Raw genomic sequence first — 22,283 nt, 5'->3', positions numbered from 1 at the left:
AACAGGCCAGTTAGTCCATCATGAGGAATTCATCAGGAATTAACCATGATGAGGAACCGCGAGGAGGTCGGGAATATTGCTAGCAATGGGATTCTTAGTCTCCATTACTAACAATCCCTTTCTCCCCGCAAATTTGCGGTTAGGTTAGGTACTTTTAACTGTTATTTTAATCAAAATTATTATTAACTAAAGCATACATACGGTTAAAAGTAATTTTGACTGGTTAAGAGTTTTGACTGCAACATGTACAATACGCATAGAGCTCATATTTACGCGTGTGATAAATAATTTACATTTTGTTTTTTTATTGAGTATAAGGAAAAACTTTTTTTTTATACAACTTAGAATGGCGAACAATCTGACGGCCCACCTGATGGAAAGTGGTAACCGTCGCCTATAGACATGAGCAGTACCATGGACGTAACAGAGTATACTGTTTCGCCCATGATACACCCCATGCGTTGCCATTCCTGAGGACTCAGGTGTTATTCCTCTGTACATCTGTAATTCACGCCATATCCCACCCTTCAAATCGAAACACAGCCATGCAAACACAACTGCTTCACGGTTGAAACACGAATGGAATAGAGGTACCCAAGCAATCGACTTTTGTACAAAGTCTCCCTCTGTTAAACGAGTGTTGTGTGTCTCTAAGGAAAATTAGTGATTAAAGGTGACTTTCACGTGAGTTTCGATCGTTATATCAACGAATACGTATGAGCATGTACACGAGTTAAATATAACCGCCAATTAATAATAACGCCACGAATGCACTTCAGTCTCCTCGTGGCCATGGCGGTTGCAACACTGCCCACATATCGGGAATACATTTGCACATGCATAACGCGATGTCAAGATCCCGCAGTAAATATTTTTTAGAGGGCGCCAATTAAGTGAACTTAAAGGGAGGGGGGAGGGTCACATTTTATGGGGGAAATTTTATTCGTTTATCCTTTTTTGTTATTATGGTAAACGCTAGTAAGTTACTCGTAAATGATAGCGATTATATGGGATTAGGTCAAATGACTCATCATGCGAATTGACCAGAAATTAATAACGATGGTTTTAGGAGGTCCCGTGCTCACATATTGCTATTGATTGGCCACGACCTTTGTTACTAATAATCCCCTCCCCCATTCTCTTCTTATTTCACGGATATGAGGAATTAAAAGTACACAAGCTCGAACTATTTAAAATTAGGAAAAATTTCATATAAGGGTTTTACTAAATTTTACCAAAGTAAGGTACGAATTTTATAAAAAACTAGCGACCCGCCCCGGCTTCGCACGGATGTACATTACATCACATCACATTAGAAACCTCTAAAATTATCAGTGTTTCTCTACTATATTATGCATGTATTATACATATAAACCTTCCTCTTGAATCACTCTATCTATTAAAAAAACCGCTTCAAAATCCGTTGCGTAGTTTTAAAGATTTAAGCATACACAGGGACGGACAGACAGCGACAGCGACTTTGTTTTATACTACGTAGTGATAAGTCCTCCCATGTAATTAATAGACGTACCTTTATCCTTAGGAGTTGGAATTAAAAAATATATTTATAGTAAAACTCCAATAAGCCAAGCAATGACAAATAATTTACTATCAGTATCTGATAGATAGGGATTATTGGCCGACACAGATACCCGTGATAACACCGTATCGCTCCCCCATTTCCATACACAACCATCCATTTTTGGTGCACAAGTGTAAATATCGTAGAACGTTAGTCATTTAACATTAAACAATATCCGAGTGAAGAACACGTGCGTGTTTAAGTAGATATAAGGAAAAATATGTTTAAAATGTTCTATGAAATTATGTGAAAATGTTTATAATTAGTGTGTGGCTAATTTCGATAGCAGCGGGTGGTGTGTGGTCGCTGGAGCAAAATGTTACAGTTATCAGAGAGAGGTGAGCTGTTTATATTATTATTATAATATCCTATAGATAAAAATGGCTATTGGCTTGTTTGAATCGAAGCATTTGGCATTCTATTGTTCTACCTACCCTAATGGGAGACAGGCGTGATTGATATGTATGTATGTGTGTATCCTATAGATCATAGATTCCCAAATTATTTAGAGCAAGAGATCCCTTTTACAAAATGAAGTGATACCTCAGACATCGATAGTTAAATTACTTAAAAATCCTATTTCTACTTTTTTTCTATTGATACAAAATACATACAAAATTTAAAACTTTGCGGTTGGTCAAATGAATAGGTAAACATGACATCATTTTCTTATGAAAATTTTACAAAAAAAAAATTACCACAAAAGCCAGTAAATATCAGGTGTAATTAATAATTATTTAAATAAAATATAAATCACGCAAAAATACTTAAATAAGAAATTGTTGTTTGAAAAAAAAAATTTAAATCGCAAAGTTAAAAGATAAAAAAATCTGTCAAAATAAAATAAAAATATTAGTTACTCTTATATCAAGTTGGTACACGTAATACGACTTACATAGTACCTTAAAAGATTCAAATAAGAACTTATATTAATTATTAGGCATCGATTTTTAGACCTAATCGAACCTTAAAATCAGTTTTTATTTATGTCGACCCCAAGAGGTCGATCATTTTGGGTATACCCGATCTAGCTGCTCAGGACTATTAGAACATCGCAGAAAGCACTATTAACTGCATGGTAACCTCTACTATTGCCTTTGATGATATAAACTGTAAATTTATAATAATTTCAGGTTGGAATTTGATCAAGAGTATACGTACACCGTACAATACAATACTGAATATATTTTGGAATTTGTACCAGTAAGTATGTAAAAGTAATTCTATGTGTGTGTGTTTTTTTTATGCAACTTAGAATGGCAAACAAACTGACGGTCCACCTGATGGAAAATGGTACCCGTCGCCTATAGACATGAGCAGTGCCATGGACATAACAGAGTAGTTTCCCATGATACGCCCCATGTGTTGCCATTCCTGAGGACTCGGATGTTATTACCCTGTACCCAGTAAATTCACTGCCATATCCCACACTTCAAACCGAAACACAGCCATGCAAACACAACTGTAACCTGTAAATTAATTGTGATACCTTCGAATAAACTTTAAATATACTGTATTCAACGATATAGTCTTTTTCAATAAAATTTACTGCCGTATAGTCTTGGTATAGACTGGACCGCTCCTTCCTTTCCCGTAGGTGTCGTAAGAGGCGACTAAGGAACATAACGGAAGAGGGATGGGCAGCGTCCCTCCTAAAACATGGCACCGTGGTAACTACTGCCAAAATTCCCCAATTGTGGGAGGCCAATGCCCAGCAGTGGAGAGTTTACGGCTGATATAATAATAAGAATTAGAAATTTGACTTATTTGATTAAATATGTTTTAAGTATGAACACTAAATGTTTTATAAGTAGTCAGTCGAGGATGGGAAGTGGCCGAGTCGAGTGTGGGTCAGTGCGGACGGCGTCGATACTTCGCGCCCTCTACTGATCACCTACAGACAAACAGCTGGTAAGTATATCTTACTAATATTCAAATTTGGAAGTTTGTGAAAATGTTTGGACGCTTGTTACTCATTCATGTTTTAATAGATTCGAATGAAACTTGGTATACATCCGAATACCAAATTTGACCTGGTTAAGATTATGTTGTAACTTAACACACAATGCCTACATATGATTTCAAGTGGACAAAGTAACTGGAAACTGCTAGTTATTTTGTTATTATTATATATAATTGTACTGTTTTACAACCGTCGCTTATATAAGAGAAGGGATTGTTAGTAATGGGGATTAGTAGCCCCATTGCTAACAGTATACTCTGTCAGATCGACCTCCTCGTGGTTCCGCCTGGAAACCGTCGTGATTGATTTATTGTTAGATTCGTCACGACGGGCTAACTGACTTGCCTTTTCATCCTCAGCTATCACCTTTCACTGGTACCCCGCTATACCAATAGCGCAGGCGGGGTTACCATGCCTTTTTCGCCCGTTAAAAAAAAAGTAGCAGGAAACTGTTAGTTATTTCATAATTATCATACACAATTGTACTGTTTTACAACCGTCGCATATATTCACAGATACCAAGGGCGCTTCGCTATGGAGTACAGGAACTAATTATATCTACAGTACGTCAATAAATGGAACCCGGTTCTTAAAACTGGTGTCAGCATTCATTATTAATATATTTTTTTCCTACAATGAAACTCATGCTAATTTCTAAAATCACACGACCGATTTTAATGATATATTGGAAATGTGTATTGTTTCTCCAATTTGAGAGATAGAATAGTTCTTATTTCTATATCAAAAAATAAACCTGGTAGGAAGCGGCTGGTAGCAGAACAACGTTTGCCGGAGCATCTACGTCTATATGCTCCATCTGCTTGTTGCCGCTTACTTCTATAGGACAATTTCCATGATTACATAAGCAAAGGCTTTTGAAAGGGAAAATTCCAGAATCACTGCAAGAACTATGGTAACTGATGAATTTGGAATAAGTTGATAACAATTGTATATCATGTGGATGCAGATTCCACTAGAATAGACAATACGCAATAAAGGTCTTTGGTACTCGCTTCTCTTTGCCTACCCTGCAAGAAACTTAGCGTGAAGATAAATAGATAATTTACATTTTTACTTGTCAATAATGAATACCGAATTAACGTTACAGGTGCGGGCACTTGGCAACTACCGTACTACACGGGTGACGAGCTCCAGTATGAATTCGAGCGTTCACTGTGCCCGGACGATAGCGTCGTAGGAAACAGTTCATACTGTGGTATGTTGTTGTTTTGATGATTAGATTGAGAAATAGACGATGACTTTAATTATAATTATATTTTATTTAAATACATATTTTAGTAGTGCAAATCAAGTGACAGGTGAAACCAGAAAGATAATGCAATATGGCGTGCGCTGGGTTCTTCCCAATGCGACAATAGATGGCGCTACGTGTTCCCTTTACATAACTTAGATTATTAAATTTAACCTAATTACACTTGTACGATGGAATTGAGACGTGCCTAAAAGGACAAAAGTCCTTAAATAAATAAAGATAAAAAAGTACACATGTAGAGTCATTTGTTTAATCGATAGTACAAGCTCTGCATAGTTTGGGACTAGGTGGCGCTGTGTGATATATGCAACGGTATTTCTCGAATCTTCCTAATGTTGTGTAGGCGGCGAGCGGGAAGCGCGCGGCGAGTTCTCGCTGCACGTGGTGTCGGCGTGCGCGGCGCCGGTAACAGTGCGGCTGCGCGCGCGCATCGCCCGCGACTGGCTGCTGCCCTTCGATCACTCTATATCCTTCACCGCTTCACTGGTGCGTCTGGCGGTTCACTCATACTCTATTAGCACAATATAAAGATTCCTTGCACTGTGGTATTAGCATAGTATTTAATAAGACCTAATATATATCACATTTCTGCCAAGGCCGCTATTGAAAGAACTGATAGCCGAGTATTTTGCTAGAGCATCTTTTTATGTTTGGCCGTAAAGCTAGCTCTGTACTCAATCAATCAACAAGGGCTTCTCATGCCCGCCAGATGATGTGTGGACGGGCGAGGTAGGGGCCTCGGGGTAAACCCCTCTACCCCGGCTTCAACTCCGGAGGCGACGACCTCCGCGTCGCTGGGTTCTTCAGCCGGCATACACTGATGGTCTGTGTATGCCGGCGCGGTTTTTTTTTGCTCTATACTAGCTTACGTCACTGTAATACCTATAGTTTGGGAATAGATGGCGCTGTCTTATATTCTATATTCACAACTGAATTTGAATGTGTATTATTGGGTTTGTTTCAATTGCAGACCGCACCACAGGTGCACCACTACCGTTTCTTGGAGGAACAAGGGAGCGTGCGACTACAGATCACCGCCGATGACGACGTGTGCGCGATTGTCGCGGTGCAGAACTATTCGGTATGCGCGTATACTAACAATAGTCTGGTAAAATGGTAATTAGACGATGCCTGAACATTATTTTAGAAAAAGAAAATTAATAATAAAAAAATATAAGAGCAATAGAAGTTGAATAAGTTTTTAATTTTTTATTCATCTATCTGTATGTATGTTTATTTCGGAATCAAGCAAATACAGTTTCCACAATCCTTATTATTGAAGGGATATAACTTTAAATCTGATATATCGTCATAGTCGTAGAATACTGACGGATCTTTATATGTAAAAGGCCGGCAGCACACCTGCAATGCCGCTGGTGTTGCGGGTGATCATGGGCGGCGGTAGTCACTTACCATCAGTTGAGCCGCATGCTCGTTTGCCCTCTGTGTTGTAAAAAAAAAATCTTTATATGTAATATATGTCAGATCCGTCAGTATTCTACGACTATGACGATATGTTTTATCTTGTTATTGCTACCATTTAAAAATGGTACGCCCCGTATGTAACAGTGTCTACGTAATGTAAAATCGCTATCAAATTTAATTTCAAAATAGGTTTTTTATTACATAATGATGAATATACTGTGTTACCAGTGGCATCCATAATTAATTATTGTACTTCTAAAAAGATGTTAGAGACAGAGGCAAAGAGACTAATGTAATGAAAAAATACGTTTTTGTAACAAATATACATTAATTTATTTATGAAAATATCTTTCAGTGTCCCATATTGGAAATGGTATCCGACATAGAAGGTTCCACGGTGCGGATGACTATGCAACGTTCCGGCGCAGTGCAGGTCTCGGTATGAATAAATCTATTTAACTTATATTTTTTCTTGTAAAAATACAATTAATAATTGTAATTATTTATTTATTTAACTCTTTATTGCACCATAAATAAACATATACAATGACAAGTGAATAATTCAAGTGAAATACAGTAACATAAATACACATTGAAATATACACATAAAGGTACAAAAGGCGGTCTTATCGCTAGGGCAATATCTTACAGACAACCTTTGGTTAAAGGAGAACAGATAGAAAAGGGCAGGTGGCGCAAGAGTGAATTAATAATTTTTCGTGTATAAAATACAAAAACATGTAATGCACAAAAATATCAAATACATATATGTAATTTATTAAACTACTTACTATAACTATAATATATATAAATATAGTAATATTATAAAGATTTGATTGTTCGTTTACAATGGATAAACTCAAAAACAATTTAACTGATTTAAAAAAAAAATCCTTTACCTATAAGGAATCTACATTACCAGCGAGTAACGTAGGTATATATTATATTTGAAAACTCCATCTACCCGTGCGAAGCCGGGCCGGATCGCTAGTGATTTATAATTTCAAAATAAAGACAATTTTATTATGAAATTATTCCCTTTTTTTCATATAAACTTTGCTACAAAGAGGACTGGTAGTCCACGTTACCACAGATAATAAGATATTATACTAGTAATATTACTAACAATCCCTTCCCCCCACGTTTAATTATTTCCCTTGATTCTAGCGCAGCAAATATCCTCTGGGGTTCTACGTGGTGGTGGTGGTACTAGAGACGGACATCCCGTGCATTGGAGACGAGCCGGCGTCAGACGACTGGCTGTGGCAGGTGGCCATGGGCGTTGAAAGCTTACAGCGATCAGAACCACCGCGGGAGAAACGACTCGACCTTGTTATCCGGGTATGTTGGTGTGTTTTTGCTGCACCTGATTCACGCGATATTGATTTTGACTGCAGGTGACTCGCTACCGACTTTCAAATGAGTGTGTGGGTGGAGGGTGGAGAGTGCATTTTTTTTTGATGCGTGAAAATGGTATGGTAACCCCCCCTGCGCTAACGGGATACGCTGGCGGAGCACCAGTGAAGGGTGATAGATGAGAATGAAAACAGGCCAGTTAGTCCATCATGATGAATTAACCATGATATCTTCCAGGGGAACCGCGAGGAGGTCGACCTGGTTGAGTATATTGTTAGCAATGAGATTCTCAGTCTCCATTATTAACAATCCCTTTCCCCCCTGTGGACACAGCATTATAATGTTATGGTGACGCTATTTATTGTACTAGGTTCAAGCATAAGAATTAATAGACGAGTTTAAGTGACACTTATGTACTTTTTTTTTGTGAGTAGGTACAACGATGCCGACAAAATGTACTCCACTTCCCTTCACTCACAATAGCGTTGTCACAAATTTATATTAATTTAATAAATTACTTTCCCATACATAAATAATAACAACCAATCCATTATCATATAGAACAGCGGTTCCCAATCTTTTTTTGCTTAGGAACCATTTTTATATTATTCTTGATTTTTTTTTTTTAATGGGTGATAATGGTATGGTAACTCCGTCTGCGCTATTGGTACACTGGCGGGGCACCAGTGAGGGATGACAACTGAAGATGAATATAGGGCAGTTAGCCCATCCTGACGAATTAAACTAGAATTAGTCACGATGGTTTCCAGAGGGGGCCATAGAGGTCAACGACACGGCATATTGCTAAATGCATTTGACATTACTAACAATCCTTTCCCCCTATATTATTCTTGTTAGTAGGAACCACTATCTAGGTACGAGTATAATAAATATATACTGTAATAATCAAATTGAAACTGTAATTTTGAACTCAATAGGAAATTATAAGAAGAAATAACTTTAACTATTTAAATTTTAAAATCATCCATTATATTCACCATGTCATTTAATTTAATTGATACAATGTAAACAAGATTTAATTTAATTCATAGACAACCGTAGAATCTATTAATACCAGTAAAAGTGAGGACGATACATACAATTTAACAATTACATCTGCTCTCTGAAAACCGCGCTAATTAAAGGAATTCAATTCTTACCTACGACTCGAGCGACGTACATAGCATGGTTACTGAATTGACGGGAGTGTTACTATCACCTAGTCTTTATTCTTATATTTCAAGCATCCATTTAAGTCTGGTTATCAATTGCAAATTGCCTATAAAAATTAAATTAAATTTGTTTTTATTTTGTTCCTTTCAAATTAGTCGATGTGTTAAAAACTTGTCAGTTCAAACTGGAATCATTAAATAGACTAATTATGTCAGCCAATTCATTACCTACTATTAATATTTACTCAAAGAAAGGTCGTGCCTCACTTGCATTTACTTATTTCCATTTAAAGTTAGCACTTGGGAATCTTTTTCTAGTTGTCACATGCCACTTGCGCGTTACCACCTTTGCTTACCAGTACCACAGGTTTTTCCACTTAGATATTTTCATTTCAGAACGAAATGTAATGTATCACACACAGGCCCAAGAGGTTTAAGTGATACTAAAAATCCATAGTTTTTTTTTTTAATGTGTTTGCATGCTAATTAAATAAAAATAAATAAAAAAAAATTACCAGAGGGAGACTTTGTATAAAAGTCGATTGCTTGGGTACCTCTGTCCCATTCGTGTTTCAACCGTGAAGCAGTTGTGTTTGCATGGCTGTGTTTCGGTTTGAAGGGTGGGATATGGCGTGAATTTACTGGATACAGAGGAATAACATCTGAGTCCTCAGGAATGGCAACGCATGGGAGGTATCGTGGGCGGAACAGTATACTCTGTTATGTCCATGGTACTGCTCATGTCTATAGGCGACGGTTACCACTTTCCATCAGGTGGGCCGTCAGCTTGTTTGCCATTCTAAGTTGTATAAAAAAAAACTTAACAACTTTCCAGCCAGCGTTATCGCGGTCGCAGTATGTGATCGCGTCAGTGGTATCGACGGCGGTGTTCCTCGGGTTCTACGTCGGATTCGGAGTGTTGGTGCTGATGCAGCGGTGGCCTACATTCGGCAAATACGTTTGGCCGAAAGCCGTGCTCGCCAAGAAGAGTGAGTGCATATTGTTTAATAGATAATAATGGAATGGCAGCTCCTCCTGCGCTAACGGTATACGCTAGTAGGGTACCAGTAAGGGATGATAGGTGAGAAGGAAACGGTAGGTCAATTCCCATCATGATGAATACACCTGGAAGGTGATGGTTCAGCACGGTGGTTTCCATGACAAACTATGGAGAGGAGGGACTGGTAGTTCGTATTACTAATAATCCCTTCCTCCCACAGTTCATATTTGGTCATAAATCATCTTGCTATATAAACATATATAGACTTTTTACTATAGCTTTGAATAAATTGTTTAATTTAATCAAAATCTACATAAGTGATTGTGCAAACGTTGTTTCTTATCGAAATATAAAGAAAATACACTCAAAATTAATTTGAAACTTCTTCTTTACAATGTAATCGAGGTAACAAAACATAATTGTTGTTGTTGTTGTTGTCTGTAAGAGATTGCTTTTAGCGATAAGGCCGCCTTTTGTATATGCACATTCTGTATAAATACTCCTTGTATACATCTCTACTGTGCGCAATAAAGAGTTTATTATTATTATTAATTGTGTTCCAAAAAAATAACTTTAATTGTGGCAAAACCAGTTATTTTGATTTAAAAACTAAACTGCTGAACTGATTTTGATTAAATTTCTATGGAACCAATCTATAAGTATCCTTTTAGATAAAAAAATAATTTTCCAAATCGGTTCACAACTGACAGAGTTATCAGGTATAAAAAAAAATTAAGATTGTGACCCGAAAAAAAACCGACTTCTACAACTGAAAAAGGCAAAAGCTGTCATTTCGATTTAAAAATAAAACTCCGGAACTGATTTTTTATAATTTTTCTATAGGATCGTTTGGTCCTTGTATAATATATCCTTTTAGATAAAAAAAAGTTTTTTAACAAATAAATTTAGAACTAACAGAATTAAGAGGTAACAAAGATAAAAAAATGTTCCTGTAAACAGATCTTTCTTTTTCAAGTCAGTTGTTAACTATAATATCTCTCAAATTAGAGCCAACAATACGTATTTACAAAACTTAATTAAAATCGGTTGAGTCGTTACAAATATTTATATATTAAATTTTTATGTCAAGTTCATTGTATGAGATCAAGTCCCAAGTTATCTCTTGTTTCATATGTTATATTAACTCATGCATTCACACCGATTAAAAAAGCAATTATATCATTTTACAGAAAGTAACGTTACGTTGCATTTTAAGCTTTATTTTATTTAAAATATAGTCTATAGGGGTAATACTCGTATATTCCAGATGTTGAGAACGGCGAAACTCAAGTGGACAGTGGATATCCTGATGTGGAGACCTCAACGCACCGACGCCGCCGTCGCGGCTCCGGTCTGTTGTTATTAATATTTTTCCTAACTCTCTATTATATAGTTGTAGTACTTCAGCTGCCCGCTAACGACATGCTTTCCAACTGTATTAGGTTGACTGGAAGAGATTGATCTCTGACAGTCCCCCCCCCCATGCGTTGCCATTCGTGAGCACTAAGGTGTCATTCCTCTGTACCCTGTAAATTCACTGCCATATCCCACCCTTCAAACCGAAACACAGTCATGCAAACACAACTGCTTCACGGTAGAAACACGAATGTGGCAAGCGCCTTGTCTACAAAGTCTCTCTTTGGTAAAATTATTTTTGGTATTATTACCCAAGCATGCCTAGAAAGGATTATACAAAACCGTTACAGACGCGACCTTCGACAGTAGTGACAACAGCGATTCGGATGAGGAACTACCGACGGTGACTACCACGCCTAGCCATGTAGCGAGCCCTGCTAGTCCAGCCTCGCCTGCGGACCCTGGATCTCCCGTTTTCCAAGACCCGTCCGCGGAGCCGACATACCCAAGGGAGCCCAGATCTGCCGTGACTCCAACCTCGCCCATTTCATCAATAGAAGCTGCTAATCACACAGCTGACACCGTAGTGGATGCATCTGCAAATGGTGTGTGCCGCGAACATGATAGGCGAACAAACACTGAACAGGTTAAAACTTGGTTATCATATTTTTTAAATGCATTTAAATCGTTTTAAAAATTAAACACTTTGTGTATTAAAATCCATGCCGTGTGGTCCCGGCATAGAATGGACCAGCCTTTTCTTTTCTTTCGGTGTCGTAAGAAACAACTAAGGGAACTTAATGGTCAAGGGATGATCAGCAGCGTCCCCCTCAAAACATCACCAAAGCTTAACTGCAGTTGCCTAATTAATCGTGGTAACTATTGGTAAACTCTTCTTATGGGAAGGCCTATGTTCAGCAGTGGACAGTTAACGGCTGATATAATAATATAAAAAGAAGGGGGGAGAAGGATTGTTAGTAATGTGGACGTTAATCCCCATTGCTAGCAATGTACCCTGTCTGATCGACCTTCATGTGCTTCTCCCTGGAAACCATCGAGATTAATTATTGTCAAGTTCATCACGATGGGCCAACTGACCTGACTTCATCTTCATCTACCATATCCCAATGGTGCCCCACCAGTCTATGCCGATAGCAAGCGGTGTTACCATTTCATTATCATCCATTAAATATATAAATATATATATATATATATATTTATATATATATATATATATATATATATATATATATATATAAATAGAGAGTGACCCCGTTTGTCAGTAGTATCTAGTAGGCAGTGTGAGGCCGGATCTACACTATTATGCCTGTCTCGGATCTTGGTCCGATCTCGGTTTGATAATTAAAAGTACGTCAAGATTAATCGTGACTGGACACCTCTCGATAGAGATTGATTTGGACGAACTGTAGTATGAATAATAATATAATACGCATATTGTGGCTTACCAGCATTATAGTGTGGATTCGGCTATTCGGATATTTTTAATGGTTGATGATGGAATAGTAACCCCGCCTGCGCTGTCGCTATACACTGGCGGGACACCAGTGAGTGATGATAGATGAGGATGAAAAGACAGGCCAGTTAGCTAGTCGTGATAAATACACTTGTAATTCAGCACGATGGTTTCCAGGGGGACCACGTGGAGGTCGACCTGGCTGGATATATCGCTAGCAATAGGGCCCTTCGTCTCCATTGTTAACAATCCCCTTCCCAAATCCAGCCTTATATTGACGCGTCGATCTTCCGCGCAGTGTGATCGAGAGTAGCAAAATGTCTGTAATCGACCTATTGACGTTGGCGGATGATCGGCGACTGAAAATCTCAAGTGGTGTTAGTTTTTTTTTTAATGGGTGAAAATGGAATGGTTACCCCGCCCGCGCTATCGGTATACACCGACGAGGCACCAATGGAAGATGATAGGTGAGAATGAATGCAGGTCAGTTGGCCCACTATGATGAATTCGACAAGAATTAAACATGATGATTTCCAGGGGGAACCGCGTGGAGGTCGACCTGAGAGGTTATATTGCTAGTAATGGGGCTATTAGACCCCATTACTAACAATCCCTTTCCCCCCCGTGGTGTTAGTTTAGGTAGGTGTACAATATTGTATGTGCAGTCGACGCCGTTCGGCCTGCCGGCGGAGCTGCGGCTGGCGGCACTGTCGCGGCGGCGTGCTCGCGTGCTGGCGGCGCGCTCGGACCGCTACCTGCACACGCTCGCCACCGTCGCTGTCTTCTACGCGCTGCCCGTCGTGCAGTTTGTCATCGCTTTCCAACTGGTCAGTATACTCATACTCTATGATTTTAATAGATCGACCTAACAGGATTTTTTTTTATGGGTGAAAATGGTATGGTAACCCCGCCTGCGCTAACGGGATACGCTGGCGGAGCACCAGTGAAGGGTGACAGATGAGAATGAAAACAGGCCAGTTAGCCTATCATGATGGATTCATCAGAAATTAACCATGATAGTTTCCAGAGAGAACCGCAAGGAGGTCGACCTGGTTGGGTAAATTGCTAGCAATGGGATTCTCAGTCTCCATTACTAACAATCCCTTTCCCCCCCGACTTAACAGGATCAAAAACGAATAATGAGGCCACTAGTTTACAATTATTAACAAATTTAACATTTTTCCCTCCTGGTGCCATTCTTAGGTCAGGGTCAGGTTACTTAGCTGGGATGAGTTTTTTTTAGTGGGTAAAAATGAAATGGTGACCCTGTCAGCGCTAATGGTATATACTGACAGGGCACCAGTTAGGGACGATAGGTAAGGATGAGACAGGTCATCCTATCGAGACGAATCCAACAATAATTAACTACGATGGTTTCCAGGGCAAACTGCGTGGAGGTTAACTTGATAAGATATATTGCTAGCAATGGAGCTGTTAGACGACATAATTAACAATCCCTTTCCCTCCAGCTTAAACGTGCCATGCCTCCACTGTTACATATTTTAGTAAAACAATGGTGCTTGAAGTGAAACAGCAATTTTTATAGACATCCCAGTAACTATTGTTTGTTTTTTTTTTTAATGAATGATTATAGAATGGTAATCCAACCTGCACTAACGCTTTACGCTGGCGGAGTACTAGTGAAGGATGATAGGTGAGAATGAAAAGGCAGGTCAGTTAGCCCATCGTGATGATTACACCCGGAATTTAGCATTTACACAGTTTCTAGGAGATGTGGATGTCGATCTGACTGGTCTGTATTACTAACAATCTTCCCTTCTCCCCCCCCCCCTTCTCGCCCCTACTATTGTCTGTAAAACTAGCATCAATTATACATAAATTCACTTTTAAAAGGTTTCCAAGGTCTTTTACCAAACACGCAAATAACTTCTCGCTCTTCACTAGTTCATGAATGTATCCGGTGCTCTGGACCTGTGCTACTATAACTTCTTGTGCGCGCACCCGGCCGGCGAGGTGAACGACTTCAACCACGTGTTCTCCAACATCGGCTACTTGCTGCTCGGCGCACTCTTCTTACTACAGCTGCGCCGGCGCAAACAGGCACGGAAGAGGGCGCCCAGGGACGAGGTGAGGACATTGCATCAACTTTCTCCTATATAGTCTTGTACAAGATTGCTTAAAAAAGGAATGTAGTATTTTCAGGATTTATTTATATATGTGAGTTTCTTTATTCCATTATAATTTATAATTCCTGAACAGATTTGGATATATGGGGTATCGTTAGAATCCATACTCTGTTACTCTTCTGAGTAACACTGGCTGTATACTTTTTTTAATAATTTAATTGAATATAACAAGATTGATACCAACCTACCGCAGCAATATTTTTAAACCGATACGACATCGTAACATTCAAGATCTTTTCTTATTCATTTTTAAAAAACAGGCAACACACGTGAAATTCTTTCTATACTGCGCTTATGGGCGACGGTAGTCATTCACCATCAGGTGCGCCACATGCCCCTGCATTTTAATCGCGTTTTATTTATACAACTTAGAATGGCAAACAAGCTGACGGCTCATCTGATAGAAAATGGTAACCGTCGCCTATAGACATGAGCAGTACCATGGACATAACAGAGTATACTGTTACGCCCATGATACCCCCTATTCGTTGCCATTCCTGAGGACTCAGGTGTTATTCCTCTGTATCCAGTAAATTCACGCCATATCCCACCCTTCAAACCGAAACACAGCCATGCAAACACAACTGCTTCACGGTTGAAACACGAATGGGACAGAGGTACCCAAGCAATCGACTTTTGTACAAAGTCTCCCTCTGGTAAAGCGTTTAAAACCTTTTTGGCCAGCCCTAGTTATGCAGTCTGCCAATTATGTATAATTTAACCAATATGTTCCGCAGGAGTACGGTATCCCGGCGCATTATGGGCTGCTGTCGTCGCTCGGCGTCGCCATGATGGTAGTGGCGCTGCTCTCAGCTACTTACCACATTTGCCCTAATCGCCTCAACTTCCAATTCGGTACGCATTATATTATTATTATTATTTTGTTATTAGTTAAACCTTCGATTTTAGGCTATTTTTTATATAAATAACATATATAAGTTATAGGCATTTACCTATAACATACATATTTATACGATGCTTATTCGTTGTTTTAAAAAATAATCATCATATTTAAAAAAAAAACACTACATAGAAAATCATACTACATTATCCTTATGCCTTATGCCTTTTATATTATCATTCCGTTCATATAACAACGCTGAACGCTCGCTTTGCAAGTGTTCTTTAGTCGATCGCCGACGTGCTAATCTGCGGTCGTAGGAAGATCAGCAACGTCGAATTGCATGTATGTATTCTTGCTACCGACAAGATATATTTTTATACTATTTCTTACATAATAAAAATAAGATTTATGTAAATTTGTACATATATACATATTATTGAATATTATACAGATGTTATTCTTATTACATTAAAATACATTGTTATGACACAGTTACTTTTTTATTTTTTTATTTTTTTTTATTTATTTATTTATTTAACAAAGTATGTTTGTATTAGCACAGAATTTATCATTGCCTCCTACACTAGGCTGAGCCTGTCCTGTAGGAAGCAGTACTCGTGTTATCATATACATGCATATAGATATTAAACATAGGCTTTTTAGCAGTACTCACAATTGTGTAACTAATCTGTATAATACAATTATTTTATTTATTTATTTTTTCTTTCTCTCACCACCAATACACATGTATAAATAAGTATTATGAATGAGTGTGTGTGCATGCGTGTGTGTGTGGTGTGTGTCTCTCTGTGTGTGTGTTTGTGTGTGTGTGTGTGTGTGTGTGTGTGTGTGTGTGTGTGTTTGTATGTATGTGACCAGTATTTTCATTTATATGATTAACAAGAGCATGTTTTCAGTATCGTCATAATTCATAGATTTCAGGTGTTCGCTTACTTTTGATTTAGTTTCTTTTAGGGTACAGTTCTTTAGATTGTAAATTTTGCAAAATTTATTATATATGAATGGGATCATGCAAGAAGAGAAGCGTCTGGCAAAACTAGTTTTAGTAGTAGGTGTAGGGAGAGTGTAAAAACGCTTGTTTGAAGCCTTAGGGTTATTCAGTGACTTTTGGATTATGCTGTGACCAATAGTTATAATTTTGAAAATATACAGTTTACGAACGCTTAAGACCTTTGCGTCATTAAATAAAGAAGCTGTTGAATATCTAAAAGGCTTTTTGAACATGACCTTTAATATAGAACGCTGAGCTCTTTCTAGTTTCAGCAATATGATCTTAGCAGCTGATCCCCAAACTCGGATGCAATAAGTAAGTACTGACTGACACAGCGCGACATAAATATTTCGGAGTAAGGATGGATCCATCACGTCTCTGAGGATTCTCATGGTGGGAATAAGTTTTCTTACTCTGGCAGACATATAGTCAATGTGTTGCTTGAAAGTAAGTTTCTCATCTAATACCATCCCTAGATACTTTACAGTTGGAGAGTTCTTAATAGTGTCACAGGAGCACGTGTTAGAATGGTATGTCGGATTTGCAACACTAGGAGTAATAGCCATACACATGTGTATCTTGATATCTGGAACGGAGAACGGCCTTGAAGCTTTAGTTTTATAAAAGCATACATATTTCGTTTTTTAAAGTATTTATTGTCAGTAAATTTTTGTTTAACCATGTAGCAACTAAAACCAAACCTCTCTCAACGTTCAAATAACATTCGTTCCAATTATTACCATGGAATATAATAGCTGTGTCATCAGCATAACAAGTAAATTTTGCGTTGATTAATGGGGTTAATAGTAAGTCATTAATATAACAAAGAAAGAGCGTAGGACCCAAGATACTACCCTGTGGTACACCAAAGCAAGTATTCTCAAAATGACTAGTGTGATCATGCACTTTAATACACTGCTTTCTATTCGTTAGGTATGAATTAAACCACAAAAGTGGTTTGCCTCTAATTCCCAAACCTTCCAATTTTCGCAAGAGTATAGGAATTGACACGGTGTCAAATGCCTTTGTCAAGTCAAGGAACACTCCGACACACGCCTGACCTTCATCGAGGTGAGAACAAATATTATTAGTGAGAGAGCTCACAGCATCTTCAGTGGATTTACCACGGCGAAAGCCAAGTTTGGCTTTCTCAGACGCACAGTTGTGCGTCTGAGAAAGCTTTGTTTGTTTCAAGGTATTTGACTAATCTTTTGTTTACGATTTTTTCTAAAAGTTTGGAGAAAGTAACCAACAGAGATATTGGACGGTAATTATTTACTGAATTTTTATCTTCGCCCTTGTGTATAGGAGTAACAGTGGCGATTTTCCATTGATCAGGAAATTCACCGGAAGCAATACTCAAATTGAAAATCGCAGAAAGAGGCTCGTTTATGTATTGTCGAACTGTTTTTATCAGAGTATTTGCAAGTCCATCAATACCAGGTGCACTTTTTTCATTAAGTAATTGTATGAAAGAAGAAACTTCGAATGGATCAGTTGGTTGGAAATAAAAAGAATGAGGAGATGGATTTGAAAGCTTCACTCCAGATGCCAGAGAGTCTTGTGTTTCATTTAATAGTGACATAGTTGTATGAGCAAGGTTTTGACCGACAGTTGCGAAAAAGGAATTACAATAATTGAGGGATTCTACTGGATCACTTTTTATTGTAAGTAGATTTTTTGCAGTACTCTTTTTAGTATTTTTATGAATTATTTTATTAATACTATTCCAAAGAGGTTTAGGTTTATTTATATTTTGCTGAATTAATCCACTTTCGTACTCCCTTTTCAAACGTCGCAGCAGGGAATTATAAAAATTTCTATATTTAATATATGTAGACTTCTTTATCGGATTGTCAGGATGTTTACGTGAATCAGAGTGAAGTTTATCTCTGCGTTTGGCACACCTGAGCAACCCTGGGGTCATCCAAGACTCTTTAGTGTATTTAGAGTGACTAACTTTATATGTGTGAGTGTGTTTTTTTACAATCTTCATGAATATATCCGTGAACAAATCAGTGGCCTCATTTACAGAAGTACTATTAAGAATCTCCGTCCAATCCACACAAGCTAACTAAAATATGTTGAATGTAGCAGCTACAGCCACTCTGTAGCGCTAGTCTTTTCACAAAATAGTTTATGCATGTATCCAAAATCAATTCTTTAAAACTTTATTTTATTATTAAAAAAAAATTCACATTTTAATTTCGACTTGTTTGATGATCCACTACGTACGTCTGTTCCAGACACGGCGTTCATGTACGTGATGTCTGTACTGGCGATGGTGAAGATCTACCAGGCGCGCCATCCCGACGTCAACGCGCGTGCTCACGCCACTTTCGGCGTGCTCGCCGTACTCATCGCATTTGGTACGTACAAACTTCTCGTTCTACTTAGATTGTCCCAGAATTTCGTTACATTGTTATTCTTCATGTACTGTAATTAGAGCCGTAGCTAGACCCAAATTTAAGGAAGGAAAGAGATTTTTAATAATGGAGTCTAACTGACCCATTGCTAGCAATACACTCTGTCACGATGGACTAACAGACCTGTTTTCATCGTCACCTATCATCCCTCACTGGTAATCCGCCAGCGTATAACGATAGCGCAGGCGGGGTTACCATTCCATTATCACCCATTAAAAAGACCCTTAAAAGAGTGCGATATGGCAGTGAATTTATGGGGTACAGAGGAATAACACCTGAGTTCTTAGGAATAGCAACGCACACGGGTATCATGGGCGAAACAGTATACTCTGTTATGTCCATGGTACTGCTCATGTCTATAGGCGACGGTTACCACTTTCCATCAGGTGGGCTATCAGCTTGTTTGTCATTCTAAGTTGCATAAAAAAAAAAGAATAAAGTTGATTGATAGATAGATAGATAGATAATTTATTTGCATTACTTACAGCACACAAATTACAACATACATATACAAAAAAAAAAAAGCGATTTTATTCTATTCTAATAAGCATTTTCCTATTTTATCCTCGTATGTGCAGGTGTATGGGGAGTGTTGGGCGGCGGCTCTTTCTTCTGGGCGGTGTTCACGGTGCTGCACGTGTTTACTTTCTTAATGCTATCTCTACGCATCTACTACATTGGACAATTTCGACTTGGTAAGACAAAATTTTACTTTTAGTTTTTTTTTTATAGGTGAAAATGGTATGGTAACCCGCCTGTGCTAACGGGATACGCTGGCGGAGCACCAGTGAAGGGTGATACATGTGAATGAAAACAGGTCAGTTAGCCCATCGTGACAAATTCACTAATGAATCAATCACGATAGTTTTCAGGGGAAAACGCGAGGAGGTCGACCTGATAGGGTATATTGCTAGTAATAAGGTTGCTAATCTAATTATTAACAATTCCTTTTCCCGCCCAAAATCTTTAGTATCCCCCTCCAGCAATTTAATCAGATTGCTGTGTTAGGAGTCCTTTATTTGTATTAAAAATAGTACCTTTACTTATCTCCATGCAACTTTAACTGAAGGATAATATAGTATTTTTTTACTAATACGACCATTTACGTTATCTCATATCTCTCTTACACAATTAAAAGTTAAGAAATGCTAAACGTTAAAGACGTTATCTATTATATCGCTTTCAATTAATTTCTTTATTTGATTTTAAGCTCACTTATTCTTTTTTAATTTTTAAAAAAAGAACACAGAATAGATTAATTAGTAAAATTCTTTATTTAAATAATTGTGGCATTGCAGAAAAGGAGACATTGCAGAGGGCGGCGCGCGAGCTGCGCTCAGTGCCGACGACGGGCATCAAGCCGCTGTACACCCCGCGACTCGTCATGCTGATAATCGCCAACGCTGTCAACTGGGCCTTCGCGCTTTATGGGTATCTGCTTTGTCTCTATAGCTTACATTTTTGTGCGCAACAAACTTTATAAGTCGAAATAATCGTTCCGCGAAGACAGTTGGCGTATTCTAGTGAAGACCTGGGCCATTGAAAAAACGCATATGTACTGTTAGGCACGTCTTTGTAAAGCTTCGCGGGCATCAGTTCATTTTGGAGTTGGTACAAATACGCCTTTGGGAAAGACGTAGGTATATGTATGGTAGGTAGGACACTGATAATGTCTCCATAGATGATCAAGCAGTTTCAATTAAGCACGCAGTTATCGTCAGTAAAACAAAGACCATCTTAAAGAGCTTTCTTTGTCTTACCAGCTGCAAAAAAAAAATAACTCGAGTCGCTTGATCAATTACTGAGTCCATTATAGGTAGTCTATTAATTCACTTCGCGTATCCCCATTGAGAAATAAACACTGTTGTCATTGTTCCCGTCGACGTCTTATTAGTCGCTCGGTTGTATCGGAAACATGTGATAGAATATTACGCATGAAGTTTATTAGTTGACGGGATCACCAGAGAGAGACTTTGTACAAAAGTCGATTGCTTGGGTACCTCTGTCCCATTCGTGTTTCAACTGTGAAGCAGTTGTGTTTGCATGGCTGTGTTTCGGTTTGAAGGGTGGGATATGGCGTGAATTTACTGGGTACAGAGGAATAACACCTGAGTCCTCAGGAATGGCAACGCATGGGGGGTATCATGGGCGAAACAGTAATACTCTGTTATGTCCATGGTACTGCTCATGTCTATAGGCGACGGTTACCACTTTCCATCAGGTGGGCCGTCAGCTTGTTTACCATTCTAAATTGAATAAAAAAAAATCAGCGTAATAGAAAATAATAGAAGTTAGTCATTATGTTAGTTAAATTATTTTTTAAACTAAAATAAACTTTTCAGGCTGCTGATACAGAGCGCAGACTTCGCTTCCCATCTCCTGAACTTGCTGCTGTGCAATACCCTCATGTACATGATATTCTACCTGGTAATGAAGATACTGCACGGCGAGCGGCCGCGTTGGTACGTGTGGTGCTTCCTGCTGGGCGCGTTGGCGGCGTGGGGGCCCGGCCTCTACTTCTTCATGTCGGGCAGTTCAAGCTGGTCGAGCACGCCGGCACAATCCCGCCAACTCAACCACGAGTGCCATCTTCTCCAATTCTATGACTCGCACGACCTCTGGCACATGCTATCAGCCATCGCTCTCTTTTTTAGTTTCAATACGCTGCTCACGTGGGACGATGGGCTTGCCGCCGTCAAACGTACCGAAATAGCAGTTTTTTAATTATGTACTTTTTTAAATTTAGAATGTTAATAAATGTTAAGATAATATTCTTACTATGCTTTATTTATCCTACCATCTTCCTATATTTATGTATAGTTTATAGATGTATTTATAGATGTATGTATAGTTTCTCAATATTAAGATGTGAACTAAATAGGAATTACAATAGTTAGTGTATTATTTATATATGAACTATATATTATTTTTTTATTGTTTAATATATGTTAATTTTCATCAAACGAATACATACTAATTCATAAAAATAAAACGTAGTAAAAAAAAAAAAACATATGGGTAGTCTTTTTTGTAAAAACAATGAGCTGATCCATCTTTATTTTTATCATATATCAGCTTTTAATTGTCTAGTGCTGAACATAATACTTTGGGGGGTTTTGCTAGTAGTTACCACGCTTGGCAAGCGGATTCGCAACCACAGTTAGACTTTGGAGATGTTTTAAGAGGAACGTTGCTGCCCATCACTAGCCCTTCCTTAGTCGCATCTTACGACGCTCACGGGAAAGAAAGGGGT

The 22,283-nt window shown here is 38.4% G+C and overlaps 1 protein-coding gene across 1 annotated transcript; it reads left to right on the top strand.

Annotated features, from left to right (window-relative positions):
- The first annotated feature begins 1,548 nt into the window (after positions 1-1,548).
- LOC113513437 (SID1 transmembrane family member 1-like) lies at positions 1,549-21,807 on the top strand. Its single transcript, XM_052898777.1, has 18 exons — positions 1,549-1,920; positions 2,716-2,785; positions 3,397-3,493; positions 4,654-4,761; positions 5,162-5,304; positions 5,789-5,899; positions 6,599-6,682; positions 7,411-7,584; positions 9,607-9,760; positions 11,039-11,122; positions 11,478-11,773; positions 13,267-13,428; positions 14,507-14,689; positions 15,486-15,603; positions 18,851-18,973; positions 19,609-19,725; positions 20,329-20,461; positions 21,373-21,807. The coding sequence occupies exons 1-18, from the start codon at positions 1,835-1,837 to the stop codon at positions 21,752-21,754; spliced, it is 2,625 nt and encodes an 874-aa protein (XP_052754737.1). The 5' UTR covers positions 1,549-1,834; the 3' UTR covers positions 21,755-21,807.
- Positions 21,808-22,283: the final 476 nt, after the last annotated feature.

The sequence above is a fragment of the Galleria mellonella genome, unplaced genomic scaffold (genome assembly GCF_026898425.1).
Source record: "Galleria mellonella isolate WM207_F2 unplaced genomic scaffold, CSIRO_AGI_GalMel_v1 utg537, whole genome shotgun sequence".
Taxonomy (NCBI): domain Eukaryota; kingdom Metazoa; phylum Arthropoda; class Insecta; order Lepidoptera; family Pyralidae; genus Galleria; species Galleria mellonella.
This window is presented reverse-complemented; position numbering and strand designations above follow the sequence as displayed.